The sequence below is a fragment of the Panulirus ornatus genome, chromosome 2 (genome assembly GCF_036320965.1).
Source record: "Panulirus ornatus isolate Po-2019 chromosome 2, ASM3632096v1, whole genome shotgun sequence".
Classification (NCBI taxonomy): Eukaryota; Metazoa; Arthropoda; class Malacostraca; order Decapoda; family Palinuridae; genus Panulirus; species Panulirus ornatus.
Window position 1 is genome coordinate 97,140,125 of NC_092225.1, and position 25,370 is coordinate 97,165,494.

A 25,370-nucleotide genomic window follows, 5' to 3' on the forward strand; every position below is an offset into this window, starting at 1 on the left:
AAAAAGGTATTGGTTTATTTTGTTACTTTGTATTTACCTTATCAGTCAGTCAGTCAGTGAAAAAAAAAAAATCACATTTTCTTTGCAGCTTCTAACAGTAAACAGTAAAATTCACATTTAGATTAACCATGGTAGAAACTATTGCAGAGGTGTGATAGGAATATTTCTTAATCTTAGTGGGATATGCTGCTCAGAAGATTTTTGTTTACCTGCTAATGTGGGAGCTTTCTACACAATATTAGTCCTTGGCTTCAAGCATTTCAGTAATGAGGGACTGCAGTGCTGTTATATCACCAAGTGTATTTCGTAACTCCGTTACAGTACGAGTAACAGTACTAATGCAACCTTCCTGAAAAAAGATTCTTATCAGTTTTTTCATGATTTGTATAGTTATGCAATACACATAGTATTAACAAATATAACTATATCTATGACTGACTCTACAATGAAATGCCTTGTAAAATGAATATTTATTCATTTTATTTGTTATACTTTGTCGCTGTCTCTTGTGTTAGCGAGGTAGCGCAAGGAAACAGACGAAAGAATGGCCCAACCCACCCACATACACATGTATATACATACACATCCACAAACGCACATATACATACCTATACATTTCAATGTATACATATATATATATTGTTAGGGAGGTAAATGCAAGAGTTTTGGAAAGAGGGGCAAGTATGAAGTCTGTTGGGGATGAGAGAGCTTGGGAAGTGAGTCAGTTGTTGTTCGCTGATGATACAGCGCTGGTGGCTGATTCATGTGAGAAACTGCAGAAGCTGGTGACTGAGTTTGGTAAAGTGTGTGGAAGAAGAAAGTTAAGAGTAAATGTGAATAAGAGCAAGGTTATTAGGTACAGTAGGGTTGAGGGTCAAGTCAATTGGGAGGTGAGTTTGAATGGAGAAAAACTGGAGGAAGTGAAGTGTTTTAGATATCTGGGAGTGGATCTGGCAGCGGATGGAACCATGGAAGCGGAAGTGGATCATAGGGTGGGGGAGGGGGCGAAAATTCTGGGGGCCTTGAAGAATGTGTGGAAGTCGAGAACATTATCTCGGAAAGCAAAAATGGGTATGTTTGAAGGAATAGTGGTTCCAACAATGTTGTATAGTTGCGAGGCGTGGGCTATGGATAGAGTTGTGCGCAGGAGGATGGATGTGCTGGAAATGAGATGTTTGAGGACAATGTGTGGTGTGAGGTGGTTTGAACGAGTGAGTAACGTAAGGGTAAGAGAGATGTGTGGAAATAAAAAGAGCGTGGTTGAGAGAGCAGAAGAGGGTGTTTTGAAGTGGTTTGGGCACATGGAGAGGATGAGTGAGGAAAGATTGACCAAGAGGATATATGTGTCGGAGGTGGAGGGAACAAGGAGAAGAGGGAGTCCAAATTGGAGGTGGAAAGATGGAGTGAAAAAGATTTTGTGTGATCGGGGCCTGAACATGCAGGAGGGTGAAAGGAGGGCAAGGAATAGAGTGAATTGGAGCGATGTGGTATACCGGGGTTGACGTGCTGTCAGTGGATTGAATCAAGGCATGTGAAGCGTCTGGGGTAAGCCATGGAAAGCTGTGTAGGTATGTATATTTGCGTGTGTGGACGTATGTATATACATGTGTATGGGGGGGGGGTTGGGCCATTTCTTTCGTCTGTTTCCTTGCGCTACCTCGCAAACGCGGGAGAAAGCGACAAAGTATAATAAAAAAATAAATAATATATAAATATATATATATATATATATATATATATATATATATATACACAGACATATACATATATACACATCATTTTAATTCACTCTATTCCTTGCACGCATTTCACCCTCCTGCATTTCATGCCCATATCGCTCAAAATCTTTTTCACTCCTTCCTTCCACCTCCAATTTGGTCTCCCACTTCTCCTCGTTCCCTCCACCTCTGACACATATATCCTCTTCGTGAATCTTTCCTCAATCATTCTCTCCATGTGACCAAACCATTTCAACACACCCTGTTCTGCTCTCTCAACCACACTGTTTTTATTACCACACATCTCTCTTACCCTTTCATTACTTACTCAATCAAACCACCTCACACCACATATTGTCCTTAAACATCTCATTTCCAACACATCCACCCTCCTCCGCATAACCCTATCTACAGCCCATGCCTCGCAACCATATAACATTGTTGGAGCCACTATTCCTTCAAACATACACCTTTTTGCTCTCCAAGATAATGTTCTCACCTTCCACACATTTTCAACGCTCCCAGAACTTTCGCCCCCTCCCCCACCCTGTGACTCACTTACGCTTCCATGGTTCCATCTGCTGCCAAATCCACTCCTAAATATCTGAAACACTTCACTTCCTCCAGTTTTTCTCCATTCAAACTTACCTCCCAATTGACTTGTCCCTCAACCCTACTGTACCTAATAACCTTGCTCTTATTAACATTTACTCTCAGATTTCTTCTTTCACACACTTTACCAAACTCAGTCACCAGCTTCTGCAGTTACTCACCTGAATCAGCTGCCAGTGCTGTATCATCAGCGAACAACAAGTGACTCACTTCCCAAGCCCTCTCATCCACAACAGACTGCATACTTGCCCCTCTCTCCAAAACTACTGCATTCACCTCCCTGACAACCCAACCATAAACAAATTAAACAACCATGGAGACATAACGCACCCTGCCACAAACTGACATTCACTGAAAACCAATCACTTTCCTCTCTTCCTATTCATACACATGCCTTACATCCTTGATAAATTCTTTTCACTGCTTCTAGCAACTTACCTCCCACACCATATACTCTTAATACCTTCCACAGAGCATCTCTATCATATGCCTTCTCCAGATCCATAAATGCTACATACAAATCCATTTGTTTTTCTAAGTATTTCTCACATACATTCTTCAAAGCAAACACCTGATCCACACAACCTCTACCACTTCTGAAACCACACTGCTCTTCTCCAATCTGATGTTCTGTACAATAATTAATAACCTCTAAATATTTTGGAACATCTCCGTAAATTCATGTACCAAACATTTAACATTTCTTATATCTGATTCATAATTCCTCACACTTTTATGGCTACCACACACATGAAATAGATGCCTATATTCATGTATCTAAATCATGCTGAATTTTCCCGCACCATAATCAGGAAGAGACTATTGCCGAGGTCACTCTTTTGAGGAAGTTCCAGTTGGGAATAGGCATCAGGGATATAGATTAGATAGATAATCAGGAAGACTCATGCAAAGTATTCATATATTTGTGACCATCACTGCATCTGAAAGACCTAATAACACATATCTTGAAACATTCATTATAAATTATGCATTTATTGTTGGCTATCAAGTGAGCAAATGTCACTAAATACATGGAATAAGAACAAGCATTTGGTAAGTGACAGTAATGAGGACTTTTGGTAAGTATATGCAGTTAAAAAGTAATATCAGAAAAATGAGAAAGGTAGTACAAAGAATAAGGAAAGAAGAGAATTAAATAAGAACTTGTGATAAAGACGGAAAATAATTGTCCATTCCAATTGTTCTTGCAACCATCCCATCAAGAAGGTACATCAATTTTAAGGCAAAACATATAATAGTCAGCATAACAAATAAGTATAGGTCAGGTATGTACCTTCGAGATGCCTCAACCAGCCTCAGAAGTGCATTCTGCACAAGGTTTATTTCCAAAGTGTAATTTACAAACCTAAGGTAAAACGGATTAATTGAATTACAAACTGTTCATTTACATGGCAATGGTGACCTTTTACTCATCCACTTCCAAGTCTCAAAGTTCTGGCTAAGCTAAAAAAAAAAAAAAAATAATAGACAGGGGAGAAAGAATACTTCCCACGTATTCCCCACATCGTAGAATGTGACTAAAGGGGGCGGAAGTGGGGTCTAGACACCCTCCCCTCCTTGTATTTACTTTCTAAAAGGGGAAACAAAAGAAGGAGTCATGCGGGGAGTGCTCATCCTCCTCGAAGGCTCAGACTTGGGTGTCTAAAAGTGTGTGGATGTAACCATGATGAGAAAAAAGGAGAGATAGGTAGTATGTTTGAGGAAAGGAACCTAGATGTTTTGGCTCTGAGTGAAATGAAGCTCAAGGGTAAAGGGGAAAAGTGGTTTAGGAATGTTTTGGGAGTAAAGTCAGGGGATGGTGAGAGGACAAGAGCAAAGGAAGGAGTAGCACTACTCCTGAAGCAGAAGTTGTGGGAGTATGTAATAGAGTGTAGGAAAGTAGACTAATTTGATATGGGTAAAACTGAAAGTGGATAAAGAGAGAGAGGTGATCACCGGTGCCGATGCACCTGGTCATGAGAAGAAAGATCATGAGGCAAGTGTTTTGGGAGCAGCTGTGAGCAGTTTTGATGCACGAGACCAGGTTATAGTGATGGGTGATTTGAATGCAAGGGTGACTAATGAAGCAATTGAGGGTATAATTGGTGTACATGGGGAGTTCAGTGTTGTAAATGGAAATGGCAAAGAGCTTGTAGATTTGTGTGCTGAAAAAGGACTGGTGATTGGGAATACCGGGTTTAAAAAGAGAGTATACATAAGTATACACATGTAAGTACGAGAGATGGCCAGAGAGCAATATTGGATTATGTGTTAATTGACTGGCACATGAAAGAGAGACTTTTGGAGGTTAATGTGCTGAGAGGTGCAACTGGAGGGATGTCTGATCATTATCTTGTGGAGGCGAAGGTGTAGATTTGTAGAGGTTTTCAGAAAAGAAGAGAGAATGATGGGGTGAAGAGAGTGGTGAGGGTAAGTGAGCTTGGAAAGGAGACTTCTGTGAGGAAGTACCAGGAGAGATTGAGTGCAGAATGGCAAAAGGTGAAAGCAAATGACATAAAGGGAGTGGGGGAGGAATGGGATGTATTTAGGGAAGTAGTGATGGTTTGCACAAAAGATGCTTGTGGCATGAGAAAGGTGTGAGATGGGCAGATTGTAGTGAGTGATGGGATGAAGAAGTAAGATTGTTAGTGAAAGAGAAGAGAGAGGCGTTTGGACGATTTTTGCAGGGAAGTAATGTGAATGACTGGGAGATGTATACAAGAAAGAGGCAGGAGGTCAAGAAAAAGGTGCAAGAGGTGAAAAAGAGGGGAAATGAGAGTTGGGGTGAGAGATTATCATTAAATTTCAGAGAATGAAAATATGTTTTGGAGGGAAGTAAATAAAGAGCGTAAGACGAGAACAAATGGAAACATTTATAACAAGTAGTGGTGAAGTGAGGAGATGGACTGAGTATTTTGAACATTTCTTGAATGCGTTTGATGATAGAGTGGCAGATATAGGGTGTTTTGGTCGAAGATGAAAGCCGGCATGGAGGCGGGTTTAGATGGTATAGCAGTGGAATTTATTGAAAAAGGGGGGTGACTGTGTTGTTGACTGGTTGGTAAGGATATTCAATGTATGTATGGTTCACGGTGAAGTGCCCGAGGATTGGTGGAAGTCATGCATAGTGCCACTGTACAAAGGCAAAGGGATAAGAGTGAGTGCTCAAATTACAGAGGTAAAAGTTTGTTGAGTATTCCTGGGAAATTATATGGGAGGGTATTGGTTGAGAGGATTAATGCATGTACAGAGCATCAGATTGGGGAAGACCAGTGTGGTTTCAGAAGTGGTAGAGGATGTGTGGATCAGGTGTGTGCTTTGAAGAATGTATGTGAAAAATACTTAGAAAAACAGATGGATTTGTATGTAGCATTTATGGATCTGCAGATGGCATATGATAGGGTTGACAGAGATGTTTTGTGAAAGGTATTAAGAGTATATGGTGTGGGAGGTAAGTTGCCAGAAGCAGTGAAAAGTTTTTACCAAGGATGTAAGGCATGCATACGAGTAGGAAGAGAGGAAAGTGATTGGTTCCCAGTGAATGTCAGTTTACAGCAGGGGTGCGTGATGTCTCCATGATTGTTTAATTTGTTTATGGATGGGATGGTTGGGGAGGTGAATGCAAGAGTTTTGGAGAGAGGGGCAAGTATGGTGTCAGTTGTGGATGAGAGGGTTTGGGAAGTAAGTCAGTTGTTGTTCACTGATGATACATCACTGGTGGCTGATTCAGGTAAGAAACTGCAGAAGTTTGTGACTGAGTCTGGTAAAGTGTGTGAAAGAAGAAAGCTCAATGTAAATGTGAATAAGAGCAAGCTTAATAGGTTCAGTAGGTTGAGGGACAACTCAATTGGGAGGTAAGTTGGAATCGAGAAATACTGGAGGAAGTGAAGTTTTTTAGATATCTGGAAGTGGATTTAGCAGTGGATGGAGCCATGGAAGCGAAAGTGAGTCACGGGGTGTGTGTGTGTGTGTGTGTGTGTGTGTGTGTGTGTGTGTGTGTGTGTGTGTGTGTGTGTGTGGGAGCATTGAAAAATGTGTGGAAGGCAAGAACATTATCTCAGAGAGCCAGAATGGGTATGTTTGAAGGAATATTGGTTCCAACAATGTTATATGGTTGCAAGGCATCGGCTATAGACAGGGTTGTGCGGAGGTGGGTGGATGTGTTGGAAATGAGATGTTTGAGGACAATATTGCGGTGTGAGGTGGTTTGATCGAGTAAGTAATGAAAGGGTAAGAGAGGTGTGTGGTAATAAAAAGAGTGTGGTTGAGAGAACAGTCACATGGAGAGAATGAGCGAGGAAAGATTGACAAAGAGGATATATGTGTCAGAGGTGGAGGGAACGAGGAGAAGTGGGAGATCAAAGTGGAGCTGGAAGGAAGGAGTGAAAAAGATTTTGAGCAATCAGGGCCTGAACATACAGGAGGGTGAAAGGCGTGCAAGGAAAAGAGTGAATTGGAATGATGTGGTATACCGGGGTAGATGTACTGTCAATGGATTGAACCAAGGCATGTGAAGTGTCTGGGGTAAACTATGGAAAGTTTTTTGGGGACTGGATTTGGAAAGGGAGCTGTGGTTTGGGCGCATTACACATGAGAGTTAGAAACTAAGCACAAACAAATGTGGCCTTTGTAGTCTTTTCCTAGTGCAACCTCGTGCATGCAAGGGGGAAGGGGGGTGCCATTTCCTGTGTGGCAGAGTGGCGACCGGAATGGATGAAGGCAGCAAGTATGGAGATGGACATGTGTATATATGTATATGTCTGTGTATGTATATGTGTGTGTGTGTGTGTGTGTGGGCATTTATGTATATACATGTGTATGTGGGTGGGTTGGGCCACTTCAAAACTGATTTTCTTTTGAAAGAAAAATATAAAACCTGACTTACTGATCTCTTGAGAATTGAATTCTGTGCATGATCTTCCACTAATTGTATGTGTGAAGGAACATTATTCAACATATCAACAAGCTCTCCAACTAAGCTGATCAGGTCTCTGTAAAAGATTGGGAATTTATCACTTAATGTCATATTCATATAATAATGTTGAGAGTAAGTGAGCTTGGGAAGGAGACCTGTGTGGGGAAGTACCAGGAGAGACTGTGTACAGAATGGAAAAAGGTGAGAACAATGGAAGTAAGGGGAGTGGGGGAGGAATGGGATGTATTTAGGGAATCAGTGATGGATTGCGCAAAAGATGCTTGTGGCATGAGAAGAGTGGGAGGTGGGCTGTTTAGAAAGGGTAGTGAGTGGTGGGATGAAGAAGTAAGAGTATTAGTGAAAGAGAAGAGAGAGGCATTTGGACGATTTTTGCAGGGAAAAAATGCAATTGAGTGGGAGAAGTATAAAAGAAAGAGACAGGAGGTCAAGAGAAAGGTGCAAGAGGTGAAAAAAAGGGCAAATGAGAGTTGGGGTGAGAGACTATCAGTAAATTTTAGGGAGAATAAAAAGATGTTCTGGAAGGAGGTAAATAGGGTGCGTAAGACAAGGGAGCAAATGGGAACTTCAGTGAAGGGCGTAAATGGGGAGGTGATAACAAGTAGCGGTGATGTGAGAAGGAGATGGAATGAGTATTTTGAAGGTTTGTTGAATGTGTCTGATGACAGAGTGGCAGATATAGGGTGTTTTGGTCGAGGTGGTGTGCAAAGTGAGAGGGTTAGGGAAAATGATTTGGTAAACAGAGAAGAGGTAGTAAAAGCTTTGCGGAAGATGAAAGCCGGCAAGGCAGCAGGTTTGGATGGTATTGCAGTGGAATTTATTAAGAAAGGGGGTGACTGTATTGTTGACTGGTTGGTAAGGTTATTTAATGTATGTATGACTCATGGTGAGGTGCCTGAGGATTGGCGGAATGCGTGCATAGTGCCATTGTACAAAGGCAAAGGGGATAAGAGTGAGTGCTCAAATTACAGAGGTATAAGTTTGTTGAGTATTCCTGGTAAATTATATGGGAGGGTATTGATTGAGAGGGTGAAGGCATGTACAGAGCATCAGATTGGGGAAGAGCAGTGCGGTTTCAGAAGTGGTAGAGGATGTGTGGATCAGGTGTTTGCTTTGAAGAATGTATGTGAGAAATACTTAGAAAAGCAAATGGATTTGTATGTAGCATTTATGGATCTGGAGAAGGCATATGATAGAGTTGATAGAGATGCTCTGTGGAAGGTATTAAGAATATATGGTGTGGGAGGCAAGTTGTTAGAAGCAGTGAAAAGTTTTTATCGAGGATGTAAGGCATGTGTACGTGTAGGAAGAGAGGAAAGTGATTGGTTCTCAGTGAATGTAGGTTTGCGGCAGGGGTGTGTGATGTCTCCATGGTTGTTTAATTTGTTTATGGATGGGGTTGTAAGGGAGGTAAATGCAAGAGTCCTGGAAAGAGGGGCAAGTATGAAGGCTGTTGGGGATGAGAGAGCTTGGGAAGTGAGTCAGTTGTTGTTCGCTGATGATACAGCGCTGGTGGCTGATTCATGTGAGAAACTGCAGAAGCTGGTGACTGAGTTTGGTAAAGTGTGTGGAAGAAGAAAGTTGAGAGTAAATGTGAATAAGAGCAAGGTTATTAGGTACAGTAGGGGTGAGGGTCAAGTCAATTGGGAGGTGAGTTTGAATGGAGAAAAACTGGAGGAAGTGAAGTGTTTTAGATATTTGGGAGTGGATCTGTCAGCGGATGGAACCATGGAAGCGGAAGTGGATCATAGGGTGGGGGAGGGGGCGAAAATTTTGGGAGCCTTGAAAAATGTGTGGAAGTCGAGAACATTATCTCGGAAAGCAAAAATGGGTATGTTTGAGGGAATAGTGGTTCCAACAATGTTGTATGGTTGCGAGGCGTGGGCTATGGATAGAGATGTGCGCAGGAGGATGGATGTGCTGGAAATGAGATGTTTGAGGACAATGTGTGGTGTGAGGTGGTTTGATCGAGTAAGTAACGTAAGGGTGAGAGAGATGTGTGGAAATAAAAAGAGCGTGGTTGAGAGAGCAGAAGAGGGTGTTTTGAAATGGTTCGGGCACATGGAGAGAATGAGTGAGGAGAGATTGACCAAGAGGATATATGTGTCGGAGGTGGAGAAATATATATTCAAAGAAAGGTCGTACAAACAAAATTTTCACCATGAGGACAAGTAAAAATATATGCAAACTGATATGACAAAAACAATGGGACCATTACAGAGCTAACAATCATATCTTTAATGAAGGTATGACTATCTATCTATATCTGATGCCCATTCCATCTGGGAACTCCCACCAAGGGAATGGTGATGACAAAAGTCTCCACTTATCCCTGTCCTTATATGCCTCCCTCACATGCACCATTCCACACATTCTTCTACCAGTCCTCTCCTAACAGTGCTCTTCCAATCTATTTCCTCATGTCAAAAGTGGTCTTCCTCTCACACCAGCCCCTTTAATCATACTATCACACATTCTCCTTGTAAACTTGTCTTGCATTCATTTCACATACCCAAACCAACTAAATTATGTTTAAACCACTCTTCCACTCCATAATTGATTTCCTGCAATACCAAACCTCTCATACATTCCCTCATTTCTCTTTTCATTCCATATAGTCTTACCACAGACTGGATTCTTAACCTGTGGGACTCATTCCATGTCCATGTTTCAGCTGCATAAGTCAGGGTCAGGAGGACTATGCTGTTCCTTAATCCTTTCTTCACTTCCATACTTATATCATTACCCTTCATTATTCTGTTGAAACCCAATGACTCTTCTGTCCTGTACTATTCTCTCCCTTGTCTCTCATTCCATATTACCAAACTTTCTCAATATAGCTCCCAAATACTTAAATTCTGTCACCTCTTCCAGTCTCTCTCCCCTATTATCTATAACACAGTTAGTACACTTTTCCTCTCTCAATTCATAGGACGCAAAAGCTATACTTTCAGTGTTTCCTTTCAAACACCATTATTTAACTTTTACTCACACTTACCTTCAATCGTCTATACTTACACACATCATAAGCCACATTCACAACCTATTGCAACTCCTCATCACTCTCAGCTGATGACATTGTATCATCTGCAAACAAACTTGTCACTATTCACCATACTTCAACACTTTACTCCATCCCTGCACCCAATTACCATATTTTTACCTTTACATCTTTCTTTCCAACCATTTATATGTTAAAAAGTCACAATGACATCACACAGCCCTGCCGCACACCCTTATGTATATCAAAACTTTTGCCATCCACTCTCACAAGTGTATTTACTCCTCTAATAAAAAGCTTTCACACCATCCAACAGTTGTCCCCTACCCCATACATCCTTAACATATCCCATAAAGCATTCCACTCAACTCTGTCTTATGCTTTCTCCAAATCCATAAAAGCTGCATGTTGCTTCTTACCTTTTGCTCAATACTTCTCCACACTCTTTCTCACTGCAAAAATATGGTCTGCATATCCCCTGTCTTTCATTAAACCTCCTCACTGCTCACTTATACTGCATTCAGCCACTTCCATAATTGTCAATTCATACTCTTGCATATACTTTTCCTGGTATACTTAAATGACTTTTTTATTATTATTATACATAATCGTTGTTCCCCGCATCAGCAAGGTAGCACTAGGAAACAGACGAAGAATGGCCCATCCACTCATATACACATACATATACATAAACATAAACACATACATATACATAAACATATACATAAACATATGCACACACATACATGCACAAATATATATGTATATATTCATAATTGCTTGCCTTCATCCATTCCTGTCGCCACCCCACCCCACAGGAAACAGCATCGCTACCCCCTGCTTCAGCAAGGTAGTGCCAGAAAAACTGATAAAAAAAGGCCACATTTGTTCACACTCAGTCTCTAGCTGTCATTTGTAATGCACCAAAACCACAGCTCCCTATCCACATCCAGGTGCCACAGACTTTTCTATGGTTTACCCCTGACGCTTCACATGCCCTGGTTCAGTCCACTGAGAGCACATCAACCCCAGTATACCACATCATTCTAATTCACTCAATTCCTTGCAAGCCTTTCACCCTCCTCTATGGTCAGGTCCCAATTGCTCAAAATCTTTTTCACTCCATCCTTCCACCTCCAATTTGATTTCCCACTTCTTGTTCCCTCCGAGACTCTGACACATATAACCTCTTTGTCAATCTTTCCTGACTCATTCTCTCCATATGTCCAAATAATTTCAACACACCCTCTTCTGCTCTCTCAGTCATACTATTTTTATTTCCACACATCTCTTTTACCCTTTCATTACTTACTCGATCAAACCACCTCACACTACATATTGTCCTCAAACATTTCATTTCCAACACATCAACCCTCCTCCATACAACCCTATCTATAGCCCTTGCCTCGCAACCATATAACATTGCTGGAACTACTATTTCTTCAAACACCCATTTTTGCTCTACGAGGTAATGTTCTCTCCTTCCACACATTCTTCATCACTCCCAGAACCTTCAACCCCTCCCCCACCTGTGACTCACTTCCGCTTCCATGGTTCCATCTGCTGCTAAGTCCACTCCCAGATATCTAAAACTTCACTTCCTCCAGGTTTTCTCCACTCAAACTTATATCCCACTTAACTTGTCCCTCAACTCTACTGAACCTAATAACCTTGCTCTTATTCACATTTACTTTCAACTCTCTCCTTTCACACACTTTTCCAAACTCAGTCACCAACTTCTGCAGTGTCTCACACAAATCAGCCATTAGAGCTATATCATCGGCGAACAACTGACTAACTTCCCAGGCCCTCTCTTCCCCAACAGACTGCATACTCATCCCTCTCTCCAAAACTCTTGCATTTACCTCCCTAACCACCCCATCCATAAAAAAATCAAACAACCATGGGGACATCACACACCCCTGCCGCAAACCGACATTCACTGGGAACCAATCACTCTCCTCTCTTCCTACACATGCCTTACATCCTTGGTAAAATCTTTTCACTGCTTCTAGCAACTTACCTCCCACATCATATACTCTTAAAACCTTTCACAAAGCATCTCTATCAACTTTATCATATGCCTTCTCCAGATCCATAATGCTATATGCAAATCTATCTTTTTGTAGGTATTTCTCACATACATTCTTAAAAGCAAACACCTGATCCACATATTCTCTACCACTTCTGAAACCACATTGCTCTTCTCCAGTCTGATCCTCTATACATGACTTCACCCTCTCAGTCAATACCCTCCCATATAATTTCTCAGGCACTTCACTATGATCCATCCATACATTGAATACCCTTACCAACCAATCAACAACACAGTCACCCTTTTTTCATTAATTCCACTGCAATACCATCCAAACCTGCCGCCTTGCCAGTTTTCATCTTCCACAAAGCTTTCACCACTTCTTTTCTCTTTACAAAACCATTCTTCCTGATCCTCTCACTTTGCACACTACCCTGACCAAAGCACCCTATATCTGCCACTCTGTCATCAAACACATTCAACAAACCTTCAAAATACTCACTCCATCTCCTCACTTCATCACTACCTGTTATCACGTCCCCACTTGCCCCCTTCACCAATGATCCCATTTGTTCTCTTGTCTTACACACGTCATTTACCTCCTTCTAAAACATCTTTTTATTCTCCATAAAATTTAATGATACTCTCTCACCCCCAACTCTCATTTGCCCTCTTTTTCAACTCTTGCACTTTTCTCTTGACCTGAAGCTTTCTCTTATACATCTCCCAGTCATCTGCACTAATTCCAAATGCCACTCTCTTCTCTTTCATTAACAATCTTACTACTTCATCAAGCCACTCACTACCCTTTCTAATTTGCCCACCTCCTACCTTTCTCATGCCACAAGCATCTGTGCAAGCCATCACTGCTTCCCTAAATACATCCCATTCCTCACCTACTCCCCTCATGTCATTTGCTCTCACTGTAAATGATTTATTCCCCATATCTGCTACAAATATCTTTAGCGTCTATTCCTTTGAATACAGGAACAATAATAACTTTCAACCAATTCTCAGGAACAACCTAATGTTTCTATGCTGAGTTACATATCAAATGCATCCACTCTACTCTTTCACACTTTCCCCCTTTGTAATTCAATATTCTTAGCTGTAATCCCATCCTATCCAGGGACCAATCCTACCTTCAACCTCATTACTGCCCTTTTATCTTCCTTCTTACTCCAGGCAAAACAGTTGGTTAACCACTACTGTTTCCTCATATATGAATGATATACATTTTTTAAAAAGCTACTGACTGTCCCTTTACCTCTTTCTCTCTCTCAGAAAGATAAGAAAGTCAACCAGTTAATTAAGGCACTCCTAAAAATGACCAGGGTGTGATGAAATAGCTTGGGGATTAGCAAGGGTGAACAACATGGGAAGGGAGAACTGAGAAGACATTTTAATGCATCGAAGAAGGCTTTTAGGTATTGGGGCCTGAACATTCAGGAAAGTATGAGGTGTACACGATGGAGAATGAACAAGATTAACAAGGTAATAAGACAAATTGCTTTTCGTGGGCTGAATCACAGCATTTGAGGTGGTCAAGGTAAGCTTTCGAGTAGTTGTGGGGCATGGCTGTGGATGAATGGCTCTGACTCCAGTTCATCATAAATGACATCTAAAGACTGCAAGGCCATTACTTGTTGGTTCTTGATGCCACAGGTTGAGTATCCCTAATCCGAAATACTCCAGAACATGAAACTTTTTGAGCAGTGACATGATGTTACAAGTGGAAAATTCCATTTATTAATTTCATTTCATTAATGGTAATTTATGTTTTTTCATCGTTAAGCACTTACATGTAATTAAGCATGAGAAAATGATTACTGCTTATCAGTAGCATATAAATTCAGTCAGGAATGAAGGAGATGCCAAACAACCATAGACTGTCCACATGTGCGGCTGAGGTTGTGACACCTTAGCATTCTGATGGTTCAGTGTTACACAAACTTTGTTTCATGTGCAAAAATATTAATATCACTGTATAAATTAACTTCAGCTTTGTGTATAAGGTGTATATGAAACATAAATGTATTTTGTGTTGAGATGGGTCCCATCCCTATGATATCTCATTTTTATATGCAAATATCCAAAACATTTCTGGTCTCAGGCATTTCAGATAAGGGATACCTGTACTATGCTTCATTGGGGATATCAATCAGTCATGAAATAATACTTATTAAGGCCTATGAAATAAGTAACTTCGAATGAAAGAGGACAAAAAGATAATTGTAAAAGAAAACAAATGAATAAAGGCCATTACTATCTATATTTGAAATTTTGTTAACACAGTTCTCAAGCAAACCATCTACAAAAGAACAGATTACACAGAAAAATTTTACTTATGTGGAAAGGAAGCTGTGGTTTGGGTGCATTACTATTGACAGCTAGAGACTGAGCGTGAATGAATGTGACCTTTTTTTGTCTTTCTTAAAACTGCCTCACGGGGGGGTTGCTTGCTTGCTTGCCTGCTATTTCATGTGTGGCGAGGTGGCGATGGAAATGGATGAAGGCAGCAAGTATGAATATGTACAGGTGTATATATGTATGAGTCTGTGCATGTATACAATGAAATGTATAGGTATGTATATGTGCGGGTGTGGGCGTTTATGTATATACATGTGTATGTGAGTGGGTTGGGCAATTCTTTCGTCTGTTTCCTTGCGCTACCTTGCTAACACGGGAGACAGCAATTACGTATAATAAATATATAATATACAGTGAAAATAGCTAACAGACCAACGTAAATAATCTATACTCTTACTTGTGGTATTGATAATGCATGGTAAGGAAATTGGAAACCAGAGGCTGCTGTAAGTGGTAAATAAGCAGGTCTTTGTTTTCAATGGTCAGTTGCAAATGCTGCTCTACCTCCTGACACCAGGTCGATAGGTTACCTGAAATACATTTGAAAGAGATCACAGGTTTTACAAGACTAACAAATTATGGAGAGAAGTTTTGTGTCTACTACATGTAACACTATTCCCATTTACAAGGGGTCAATCAATGCCTAAAACCTCAGTTGATGACTGAACATATATTCTCAACTTATATTCTGTATACAGAGGTGAACAAAATCACTTACTCAACAAAAGCAATAAACAACTCTTCAGTACTGGAAATTGAGCTCTCAGGCAAGATTTGCATGTACACTAAACACATTCTCTACTGCTATAATCTTATACCTTTCTTTAATAAGAAACACTCAGGTTCCAAAGACATACATCATCACTCTATCAGTGCTCTTATTTATTTTTCTTGCATACTTTTTACAGAATTTCTTCTGAATCATCAAAGTTTTTAGCCTTCTCTAACTCTTCTCCAGTATGTGGCTACTCCTAATTTCAAATGTCCCATACCCATCCTTATTGATCATTACTCACAAATACATAAATCCTTCACAACTAATAATTCTTCTCAACCGAAAAAGATGTTACTCTAACCATCTACCTGAAAAAATATTGCTCCTATTTGCAATTACTTTAAAGATCATCCTTCAGTTTTAATAAAAATGCCTTACCATCTATGCAATAACTCTTCTGGTTCAGCTATGAAAATACTGTAATATGACTTGTATATAACATCTGTGATTGCTTCCATTCTGTTCCGCCCAGGTTGGTTAACCCTATTCTATAATTACCCAATGTAATGCCCCATGCACAAGAAGAATAAAAATCCATGGTGACATTACCCATCTAATACACCCACATAGGGGAGAAAGAATACTTCCCAAGCATTCCCCGCATGTCGTAGAAGGCAACTAATGGGGACAGGAGCAGGGAGCTAGAAACCATCCCCTACTTGTATTTCAACTTTCTAGAAGAGGAAACAGAAGGAGTCATGCAGGGAGTGCTCATCCTGCTCTAAGGCACAGACTGGGGTGTCTCAATATGTGTGGATGTAACCAAGATGAGAAAAAAGGAGATAGGTGGTATGTTTGAGGAAAGGAACCTGGATGTTTTGGCTCTAAGTGAAATGAAGCTGAAGTGCAAAAGGGAAGAGTGGTTTGGGAATGTTTGGAGAGTAAAGTCAAGGGTTGGTGAGAGGACAGGAGCAAAGGAAAGAGTAGCACTACTCCTAAAACAGGAGTTGTGGGAGTATGTGATAGAGTGTAAGAAAGTAAACTCTAGACTGATATGGGTAAAACTGAAAGTGGATGGAGAGAGATGTGTGATTACTGGTGCCTATGCACCTGGGCTTGAGAAGAAAGATCATGAGGCAAGTGTTTTGGGAGCAGCTAAGTGAGTGCTTTAGCAGTTTTGATGCACAACTGGGTTATGGTAATGGGTAATTTGAATGCAAAGGTGAGTAATGTGGTAGTTGAGGGAATAATTAGTGTTGTAAATGGAAATGGTGAAGAGCTTGTAGATTTGTGTGCTGAAAAAGGACTGGTAACTGGGAATACCTCGGTCAAAAAGAAAGATACACATAAGTATATGTATGTAAGTAGGAGAGATGGCCAGAGAGTGTTATTGGATTACGTGTTAATTGATAAGCGCACGAGAGACTTTTGGATGTTAATATGCAGAGAGGTGCAACTGGAGATATGTCTGATCATTATCTTCTGGAGGTGAAGGTGAAGATTTGTAGAAGTTTTCAAAAAGATGGGAGAAAGTTGGGGTGAAGAGAAGGGTGAAAGTAAGTGAGCTTGGGAAGGAGACTTGTGTGAGGAAGTACCAGGAGAGACTGAGCGCAAAATGGAAAAAGGTGAGAGCAAAGGACGTAAGGGGAGTGGGGGAGGAATGGGATATATTTAGGAAAGCAGTGGTGGCTTGCGCAAAAGATGCTTGCAGCATGAGAAGCGTGGGAGGTGGGCAGATTAGAAAGGGTAGTGAGTGGTGGGATGAAGAAGTAAGATTATTAGTGAAAGAGAAGAGAGAGGCATTTGGATGATTTTTGCAGGGATATAGTGCAAATGACTGAGAGATGTATAAAAGAAAGAGGCAGGTCAAGAGAAAGGTGCAAAAGGTGAAAACGAGGGCAAATGAGAGTTGGGGTGAGAGATTATCATTAAATTTTAGGGAGAATAAAAAGATGTTTTGGAAGGAGGTAAATAAAGTGCGTAAGACAAGAGAACAAATGGGAACATCGGTGAAGGGGGATAATGGGGAGGTAATAACAAGTAGTGGTGAAGTGAGGAGGAGATGGAGTGAGTCTTTTGAAGGTTTGTTGAATGTGCTAGATGATCGAGTGGCAGATATAGGGTGTTTTGGTCGAGGTGGTGTGCGAAGTGAGAGGGTCGGAGTTAACAGAGAAGAGGCAGTGAAAGCTTTGCGGAAGATGAAAGCCAGTGGGTTTGGATGGTATTGCTGTGGAATTTATCAAAAAAGGGGGTGACTGTGTTGTTGGCTGGTTGGTGAGGATATTCAATGTATGTATGGCTCATGGTGAAGTGCCTGAGGATTGGTGGAATGCATGCATAGTGCCATTGTACAAAGGCAAAGGGGATAAAGGTGAGTGTTCAAATTACAGAGATATAAGTTTGTTGAGTATTCCTGGAAAATTATATGGGAGGGTATTGATTGAGAGGGTGAAGGCATGTACAGAGCATCAGATTAGGGAAGAGCAGTGTGGTTTCAGAAGTGGTAGAGGATGTGTGGATCAGGTGTCTGCTTTGAAGAATGTATGTGAGAAATACTTAGAAAAACAAATGGATTTGTACGTATCATTTATGGATCTGGAGAAGGCATATGATAGAGTTGATAGAGATGCTCTGTGGAAGGTATTAAGAATATATGGTGTGGGAGGCAAGTTGCTAGAAGCAGTGAAAAGTTTTTATCGAGGATGTAAGGTATGTGTACGAAGAGAGGAAAGTGATTGGTTCTCAGTGAATGTCAGTTTGTGGCAGGGGTGCGTGATGTCTCCATGGATGTTTAATTTGCTTATGGATGGGGTTGTTAAGGAGATGAAGGCAAGAGTTTTGGAAAGAGGGGCAAGTATGAAGTCTGTTGTGGATGAGAGCTTGGGAAGTGAGTCAGTTGTTGTTCGCTGATGATTCAGCGCTAGTGGCTGATTCATGTGAGAAACTGCAGAAGCTGGTGACTGAGTTTGGTAAAGTGTGTGAAAGAAGAAAGTTAAAGAGTAAATGTGAATAAGAGCAAGGTTATTAGGTACAGTAGGGTTGAGGGTCAAGTCAATTGGGAGGTAAGTTTGAATGGAGAAAAACTGGAGGAAGTAAAGTGTTTTAGATATCTGGGAGTGGATCTGGCAGCGGATGGAACCATGGAAGCGGAAGTGAATCATAAGGTGGGGGAGGGGGCGAAAATCCTGGGAGCCTTGAAGAATGTGTGGAAGTCGAGAACATTATCTCGTAAAGCAAAAATGGGTATGTTTGAAGGAATAGTGGTTCCAACAATGTTGTATGGTTGCGAGGCGTGGGCTATGGATAAAGTTGTGTGCAGGAGGGTGGATGTGCTGGAAATGAGATGTTTGAGGACAATATGTGGTGTGAGGTGGTTTGATCGAGTAAGTAACGTAAGGGTAAGAGAGATGTGTGGAAATAAAAAGAGCGTGGTTGAGAGAGCAGAAGAGGGTGTTTTGAAATGGTTTAGGCACATGGAGAGAATGAGTGAGGAAAGATTGACCAAGAGGCTATATGTGTCGGAGGTGGAGGGAACGAGGAGAAGTGGGAGATCAAATTGGAGGTGGAAAGATGGAGTGAAAAAGATTTTGAGTGATCGGGGCCTGAACATGCAGGAGGGTGAAAGGCGGGCAAGGAATAGAGTGAATTGGATCGATGTGGTATACCGGGGTTGACGTGCTGTCAGTGGACTGAATCAGGGCATGTGAAGCGTCTGGGGTAAACCATGGAAAGTTGTGTGGGGCCTGGATGTGGAAAGGGAGCTGTGGTTTCGGGCATTATTGCATGACAGCTAGAGACTGAGTGTGAACGAATGGGGCCTTTATTGTCTTTTCCTAGCGCTACCTCGCACACATGAGGGGGGAGGGGGATGGTATTCCATGTGTGGTGAGGAGGCGATGGGAGTGAATAAAGGCAGACAGTGTGAATTGTGTGCATGGGTATATATGTATGTGTCTGTGTGTGTATATATATGTGTACATTGAGACGTATAGGTATGTATATTTGCGTGTGTGGATGTGTATGTATATACATGTGTATGGGGGTGGGTTGGGCCATTTCTTTTGTCTGTTTCCTTGCGCTACCTCGCAAACGCGGGAGACAGCGACAAAGCAAAATAAATAAATATAAATAAATATTTGTGTCATACCACTTACTCATTACCTTATTTATTCATCCACACATGTATTACTCCCATTGTAGATGCTCTTCCATACACAACACTATGAGTCAAAACTTATTACTTAACCTCATTATTCTTTCTACATCTCACCTACACTAACTATATGTATCAAACATGCCATGATGTAGTTGGATGACAGCCAACAATCAGGGAAGTATATTACCAGTACTAACTGCCTGGGTATCAGGAGGGTTAGTGACAGCTGTGGCATGCTCAGTAAGCTGAATCCTCTATAATCTTTACACTCATCCTTACTACACTTTTCTTTTCATAAGTACATTACCAATGTTCCAGTCCCATTATCTGGCACCCTTTTGTACTTCCATGAGCAAACACATTTCGTGCAGACAATCTGCCATGACATCGTGCCTACATTTCAACAGTTCTGCTATTATCATACCATTCACTCCAGGGGCATTTCCAGTTTTATACCTGCTTGCAACTGCTTTCTCTAAATCCATGAATGCTAAACTCTGTCTGAAACTTCCTTCATTACTAGCCAAACAAAAAAATTTTAGTCTCAAAATCCTCTCATTTCTCACTTGTAAACTTGTAAAAAATAACTAGGCTAAGACACCTACATCATGTGATTAATGTAATACTACTTTCCTAATTTTTATGTAACAGAACAATAACTGTATTTGTCAAATAGTATTATACAATTACTTTCCACATCCATCCAACTATTTACTCAACTACACCCGCTAACCCAACCACACCCATGCTACTCAACTTTGAGATCAATCACTACTCTACATATCTCCTCTTATGCATTATATTGACTTCTAAAGCTGTCTCCCAGCCTTTAATCCCAAAAAACATACAACATTTTCCATTCACATCATAACTCCACATTACTTTTTTTCTATGAATTGCTTTCATCTCGCACGAAATTCATTCAGTCCTATCCTTGTTTAGCAAAATCTCACCTTTCAAACAGACATAGTCTTTCCAATATAGAAGTAGCAAAATCAAGCAAACTTCAGGGTTCATTTTGAGACATAAATATCTTTTATGATGAGCAATTTTTACAGAAGACTTTCATATCATTAGGCAGAGCTTACATGGTAGATTTTTTATCATATTATTGGCAAGTTGTCTAATTAATTCAGAGATCTAAGGAAATGTTCATATGACAATCACTTCTCTTAGCTCTAGCATGAAATGTGTAGAGATAAATGTATCCAAACTAAGATTTGGGCCCTCAGTATGGTATCTATCAAGTGTTCCAGAGAGTGACTTCCGCATGACACTCACAAGTGGAGGGTCATACTTAAACTAGAGCTATAAAATTAGCTTGAACCACATGAAAAAGATAGATCAAAAGCATATAAGATAGTGGAACTAAATCAATCAGAATAATTTAAATGTGAACTAGCAGAGACTACAGGAAATGATGTTTGTGAGTGCAGTCTAACACTCATAGGTTATAACCATATGCCATGCACATTAAAATTTGAATTAAGATGATACAAACATCTTTATGAGTATATGAACTCTTCCATATTCAAACACAAAGGAGGACAGATTCTTCAATGAAATTCATTTAGTTGAATCAGAGCTTAAAACCAGACTGAAAACTATCAACTGAGCATAACAATAACTCTTCAAAGTGGCCTCAGAGGAATGGAAAAAGGTTCCTTCCACATTAGTATCCTCTGCTATCACCTCTCCCAAAATATCTCTTTACATCCACTATGATGTTGCTACACACTCTCTGTTCTACACATATTACACATAAAACAAAAGTGTCTTACTAATAAATACTACCTAATATTTCTGGATGCATAAGTGTTGATGACTTTTCATTCAATGTGGCATTGTTGATATTTTCATCTATGGCAGCTAGCTCCTGATTGAGTTTAACCAATGCAGATATATCTTCTAAGAAGTTACTCATTGCCTATAAAGATAGGAAAATGAAGTTAGTATCTTTGGTAAACACCAGTCATAAAGTTCCTCAAAATCCAGTGTAACACAGCGATTCTCTGTTCTGTTAAATGCTTATTTTCACCCTTTTTCATGAAGAAAATTAATCATGGTATTATAATCATACAATACTAACATATACTAATAAAAATAGCTGCAAGTAATATCTATACCTATACAATACTTACTTTACGTTAAAGTTGAGATTTAAGGAAAGCCCTACCTACTTTGTTGCATTTATTCAATTCTGTATGAAGGAAAGGTAATAAAGTTACTGGTTGTGAAACTGATCATCCTGACATTAATTTCTCATTTCTACAATAAAATCACTATGAAGTACCTGTTTAGTGCCTCCATTATATTACCTTAAAAAAAAATACTCCCCTACTTCTAAAGCAACTCAAACTGACACTGAATTTTCAAAAGGGCCTCTGAAGATGAAAAAGGCCTAATCCAAAGTTGACCTTAACCAATGATCATACAAATCAATACATACAGAGCTCTATACAGGTTGTTGAACGTTCTATACACAGTTATACAGCATTTTGCAATGGCAGCGTACTATAATATTCAAAGAATGAAATACATGAAAGTGTGGCATTACGTGATAAGGATCATGTCTTTTTCTTTTACCTACAATAGTAAATTTCAGATCAGAGGAATCACAGAAATCCATTACAGACTTCAAATTAATGCATATCAATGGAGTCCTTACACTGAGTAGGAATGATTTCAACTGGTGCTTTATGGGGGATGGGTTTTGAAGATCTGGGAAATGCAGGAATATTCTTTTCTCTTAGTGACTAATATGGCATGGGTAAAATATTATCAAGTCAGGGGGGCCATACTGGGTGAAAGAAAAAAGTAAAAGAAAGTAGAAATTAATCAAGGATTTGCACGGAAAAATGTAAGAAGGAAAAGCATTCCACAACTTAGCTATTCAAGAGAAGAATCTATTATAACAGACAACCCTTGAGTGACAGGTCTCTATATATAGAAACTGTGGGAACCAGCAGCCAAATGTGTGCCTCCTATCCAAACCTTAGAGGATGGGGACATGCAGGCAGCTCAAGAGAACAGTGGTTAAAATAATACCCACAATAAGGTAGCACTGAGAACAGGTGAAAAATGGCCTCATTTGTTCATATCTACTCTCTAGCTTTAATAAATGATGCACTGAAACCAAAGCCCCCTATCTGAAACCGGCACCACAGACCTAAACATGGCCCACTTTTGATCCTGTTTTATATTAATTTGATCCCTTTAGGTCAATTAATACTATCTCTAGAGTAAAAATATTTTGTTTCCTAATCTTAAGGGATCAAACTGACACATTAACGAAAGTGCCGGCTGGATGTATGTTGTTAGCTGTCTGAAGGACCAGTAATTTGCAAAGGGCATAACAAATGAGAACTACGCCCAAGCAAATTAATTTTTAGGAAGCCAATAGACATCATTTCTTGCTGCAATATATATCAAGGAACAGAACAATAGGAACTACAGTTGTAGATACTATTTGAGATACCAAAATATATTCAGACATGTCAACTCTCATATTTGTGTTTTGGGAAACTCTTAATTAAGTAGTTCATGCCCTTGTTTTTTTATTTTAAACCTTATGATGTATAGCGCCATCCAATGGATACTTAAAAAAAACTGTTCCTTCTACAAAATGTGCGAAATAAGCCAATGACAGAAATCATACTTCATCTTTAGCAATCCAAAATGAAAATTACATTGTTTTTATCATTCTATTGCCCTTTGAGTTTTTATTAATCTATTGCACTTTTGATTAGGTTCTTATTATTCTAATGCACTTTAGGTTGAGTTGTTATTAATCTACTGCACTTTAGGTTGTTTTCATCATTCTGTTGCACTTTAGGTTGAGTTAATATTCTTTCATTATAAAGTATTATTACTATTATTACTACTATTATCTGACCACACATTTTCCCCTCTCTTTTACACCCTCCTCGCGACCAAGTTATTCATTATCAAACAATAAGATGCAACTGTACTAATGAAACAAACACACACACACAGACACACACATCCTTAATTCCTTATTCAATACACCAAATAGCGATTCCTTAAAAGTAAAATGATGCTAAAGCTAGAATACATACACCCATAAACAGATACATTAGCCCAACGTCAATTCTGCAGATATAATTGTTTTTTAGAACTAACAGAAACTTCATTACTCTTCACAAGTTCAAACTACTTTATCTACAAACTATATCGTTTGAAATCCTTCAAAGAACAAAAGCACAATTCCTCAAAAACCTTTTCAGTCATAATCAAGTTTTTATAAGCAAGTTCGATATGATTTTCTTTAAGTCAATAAACTCACGTTCTTTACACATAACATGTACTCATGAAATGGTTGAAGAGCGATCATTTCAGTGTGAAATCATGGACATAGAAAAGCACAGTAAACATAATATTAACCTGGGTGAAATTGTGGGAGGTGGCACACGAACTTTGATTCACTGAACTGATCACATTAAGCACATTATCAGCATCGCCTTCTGGCTCATCTGGATAGAAAGAACTGATGATAGTATCTATACCGCCATGAGCTACTAATAATTCATCTATTCCAATCTCACTGGACATAGTTGGAGATTTCTATAATTCTCAGGGGACAGGAGAACAGCTGACCAACGTCACACTCATGAGCTGTCGTTGTGGTGGTGATCAGCTGTTTCAAACATCCCGCCCGAGAATTGGTTCTTAAAATAAACAAATATCTATATATTGATATAGATTATTCTGCTCCTTCTATACCTAAAAGTAGATTTTTGCTACTTGGAATTAGTTTGAAAAATAAAGATTTAGAAATAAGTATTCGTAAAAAAAAATCATTAGTTTATGACAAATTTTACGTAGTTCAGGACGACAATGGATGATTTCATAGCACTATATAGTGAAAATAAAACCGTTGTCATTGATTAGCTGATGTTTCTTTCGTTAAATAGATTACATGGAAAGAGCAGCAAGTTATCTGGGTGGTTTGTGTGGGAAAATATTGTCCAAACTGAATTATTCTCACTTTGTAGTTATTCACTCCATACTCTTTTTGTCTTCCATTGTTCGTTTAATTTTTATTTGTGATAGAACAATTATTTCTTCGTACAACCAGTAACACCTTTTGCTATCCAGGGACTCTTCGTTATAAATATTCCCTCGATTCTTTACGATTATGGACTCTGTGAAAGGGTGGAGAATTTTGGCTCACAGTATAACGCTAAATGTAATTTCTAACCCAGTTGTAGACACTAAAATGGACCGGTAATGACGGGTGAATTTCCTGGTACGAGATCATCGAAGAAATAAAGTGGAATGTAAAGACGAGGGGAATATAAGTTTGTGTGGGTTTGTCGGTGTGGTGGGGGAGAAAGTGAGGGTGAGGATGGTGGAGGCTGTGGTGAGGGAGAGAGTGAGGGTGAGGATGGTGGAGGTTGTGGTGAGGGGGGAGTAAGGGAGATGGAGGATGTAGTGAGGAGAGAGTGAAGGAAGTGGAGGGAGAGAGTGAAGGAGGAGGAGGGTGTGGTGAGGGAGAGTGAGGGAGGTGGAGGATGAGGTGAGGAGAGAGTGAAGGAAGTGGAGGGAGAGAGTGAAGGAGGAGGAGGGTGTGGTGAGGGAGAGTGAAGGAGGTGGAGGATGTGGTGAGGAGAGAGTGAAGGAAGTGGAGGGAGAGAATGAAGGAGGAGGAGGAGGGTGTGGTGAGGGAGAGTGAGGGAGGTGGAGGATGTGGAGAGGAGAGAGTGAAGGAAGTGGAGGGAGAGAGTGAAGGAGGAGGAGGGTGTGGTGAGGGAGGTGGAGGATGTGGTGAGGAGAGAGTGAAGGAATGAGTTGGTAAACAGAGAAGAGG

General features: G+C 40.1%; 1 protein-coding gene across 3 annotated transcripts; it reads right to left on the minus strand.

The window, feature by feature from the left end:
- LOC139758724 (uncharacterized) lies at positions 1-24,202 on the minus strand. Of its 3 annotated transcripts, none has more exons than XM_071680446.1 (5): positions 23,945-24,202; positions 21,335-21,467; positions 15,067-15,199; positions 7,216-7,321; positions 1-345 (listed from the first exon to the last, which is right to left on the minus strand). In XM_071680446.1, exons 1-5 carry the CDS (start codon positions 24,110-24,112, stop codon positions 316-318), a joined length of 570 nt encoding a protein of 189 aa, XP_071536547.1. In that variant the 5' UTR covers positions 24,113-24,202; the 3' UTR covers positions 1-315. The 3 variants fall into 3 exon arrangements, with proteins under 3 accessions (XP_071536547.1, XP_071536526.1, XP_071536536.1); XM_071680425.1 differs by having other exon boundaries at positions 1-349; XM_071680435.1 differs by having other exon boundaries at positions 7,212-7,321.
- Between the last annotated feature and the right edge of the window lie 1,168 nt (positions 24,203-25,370).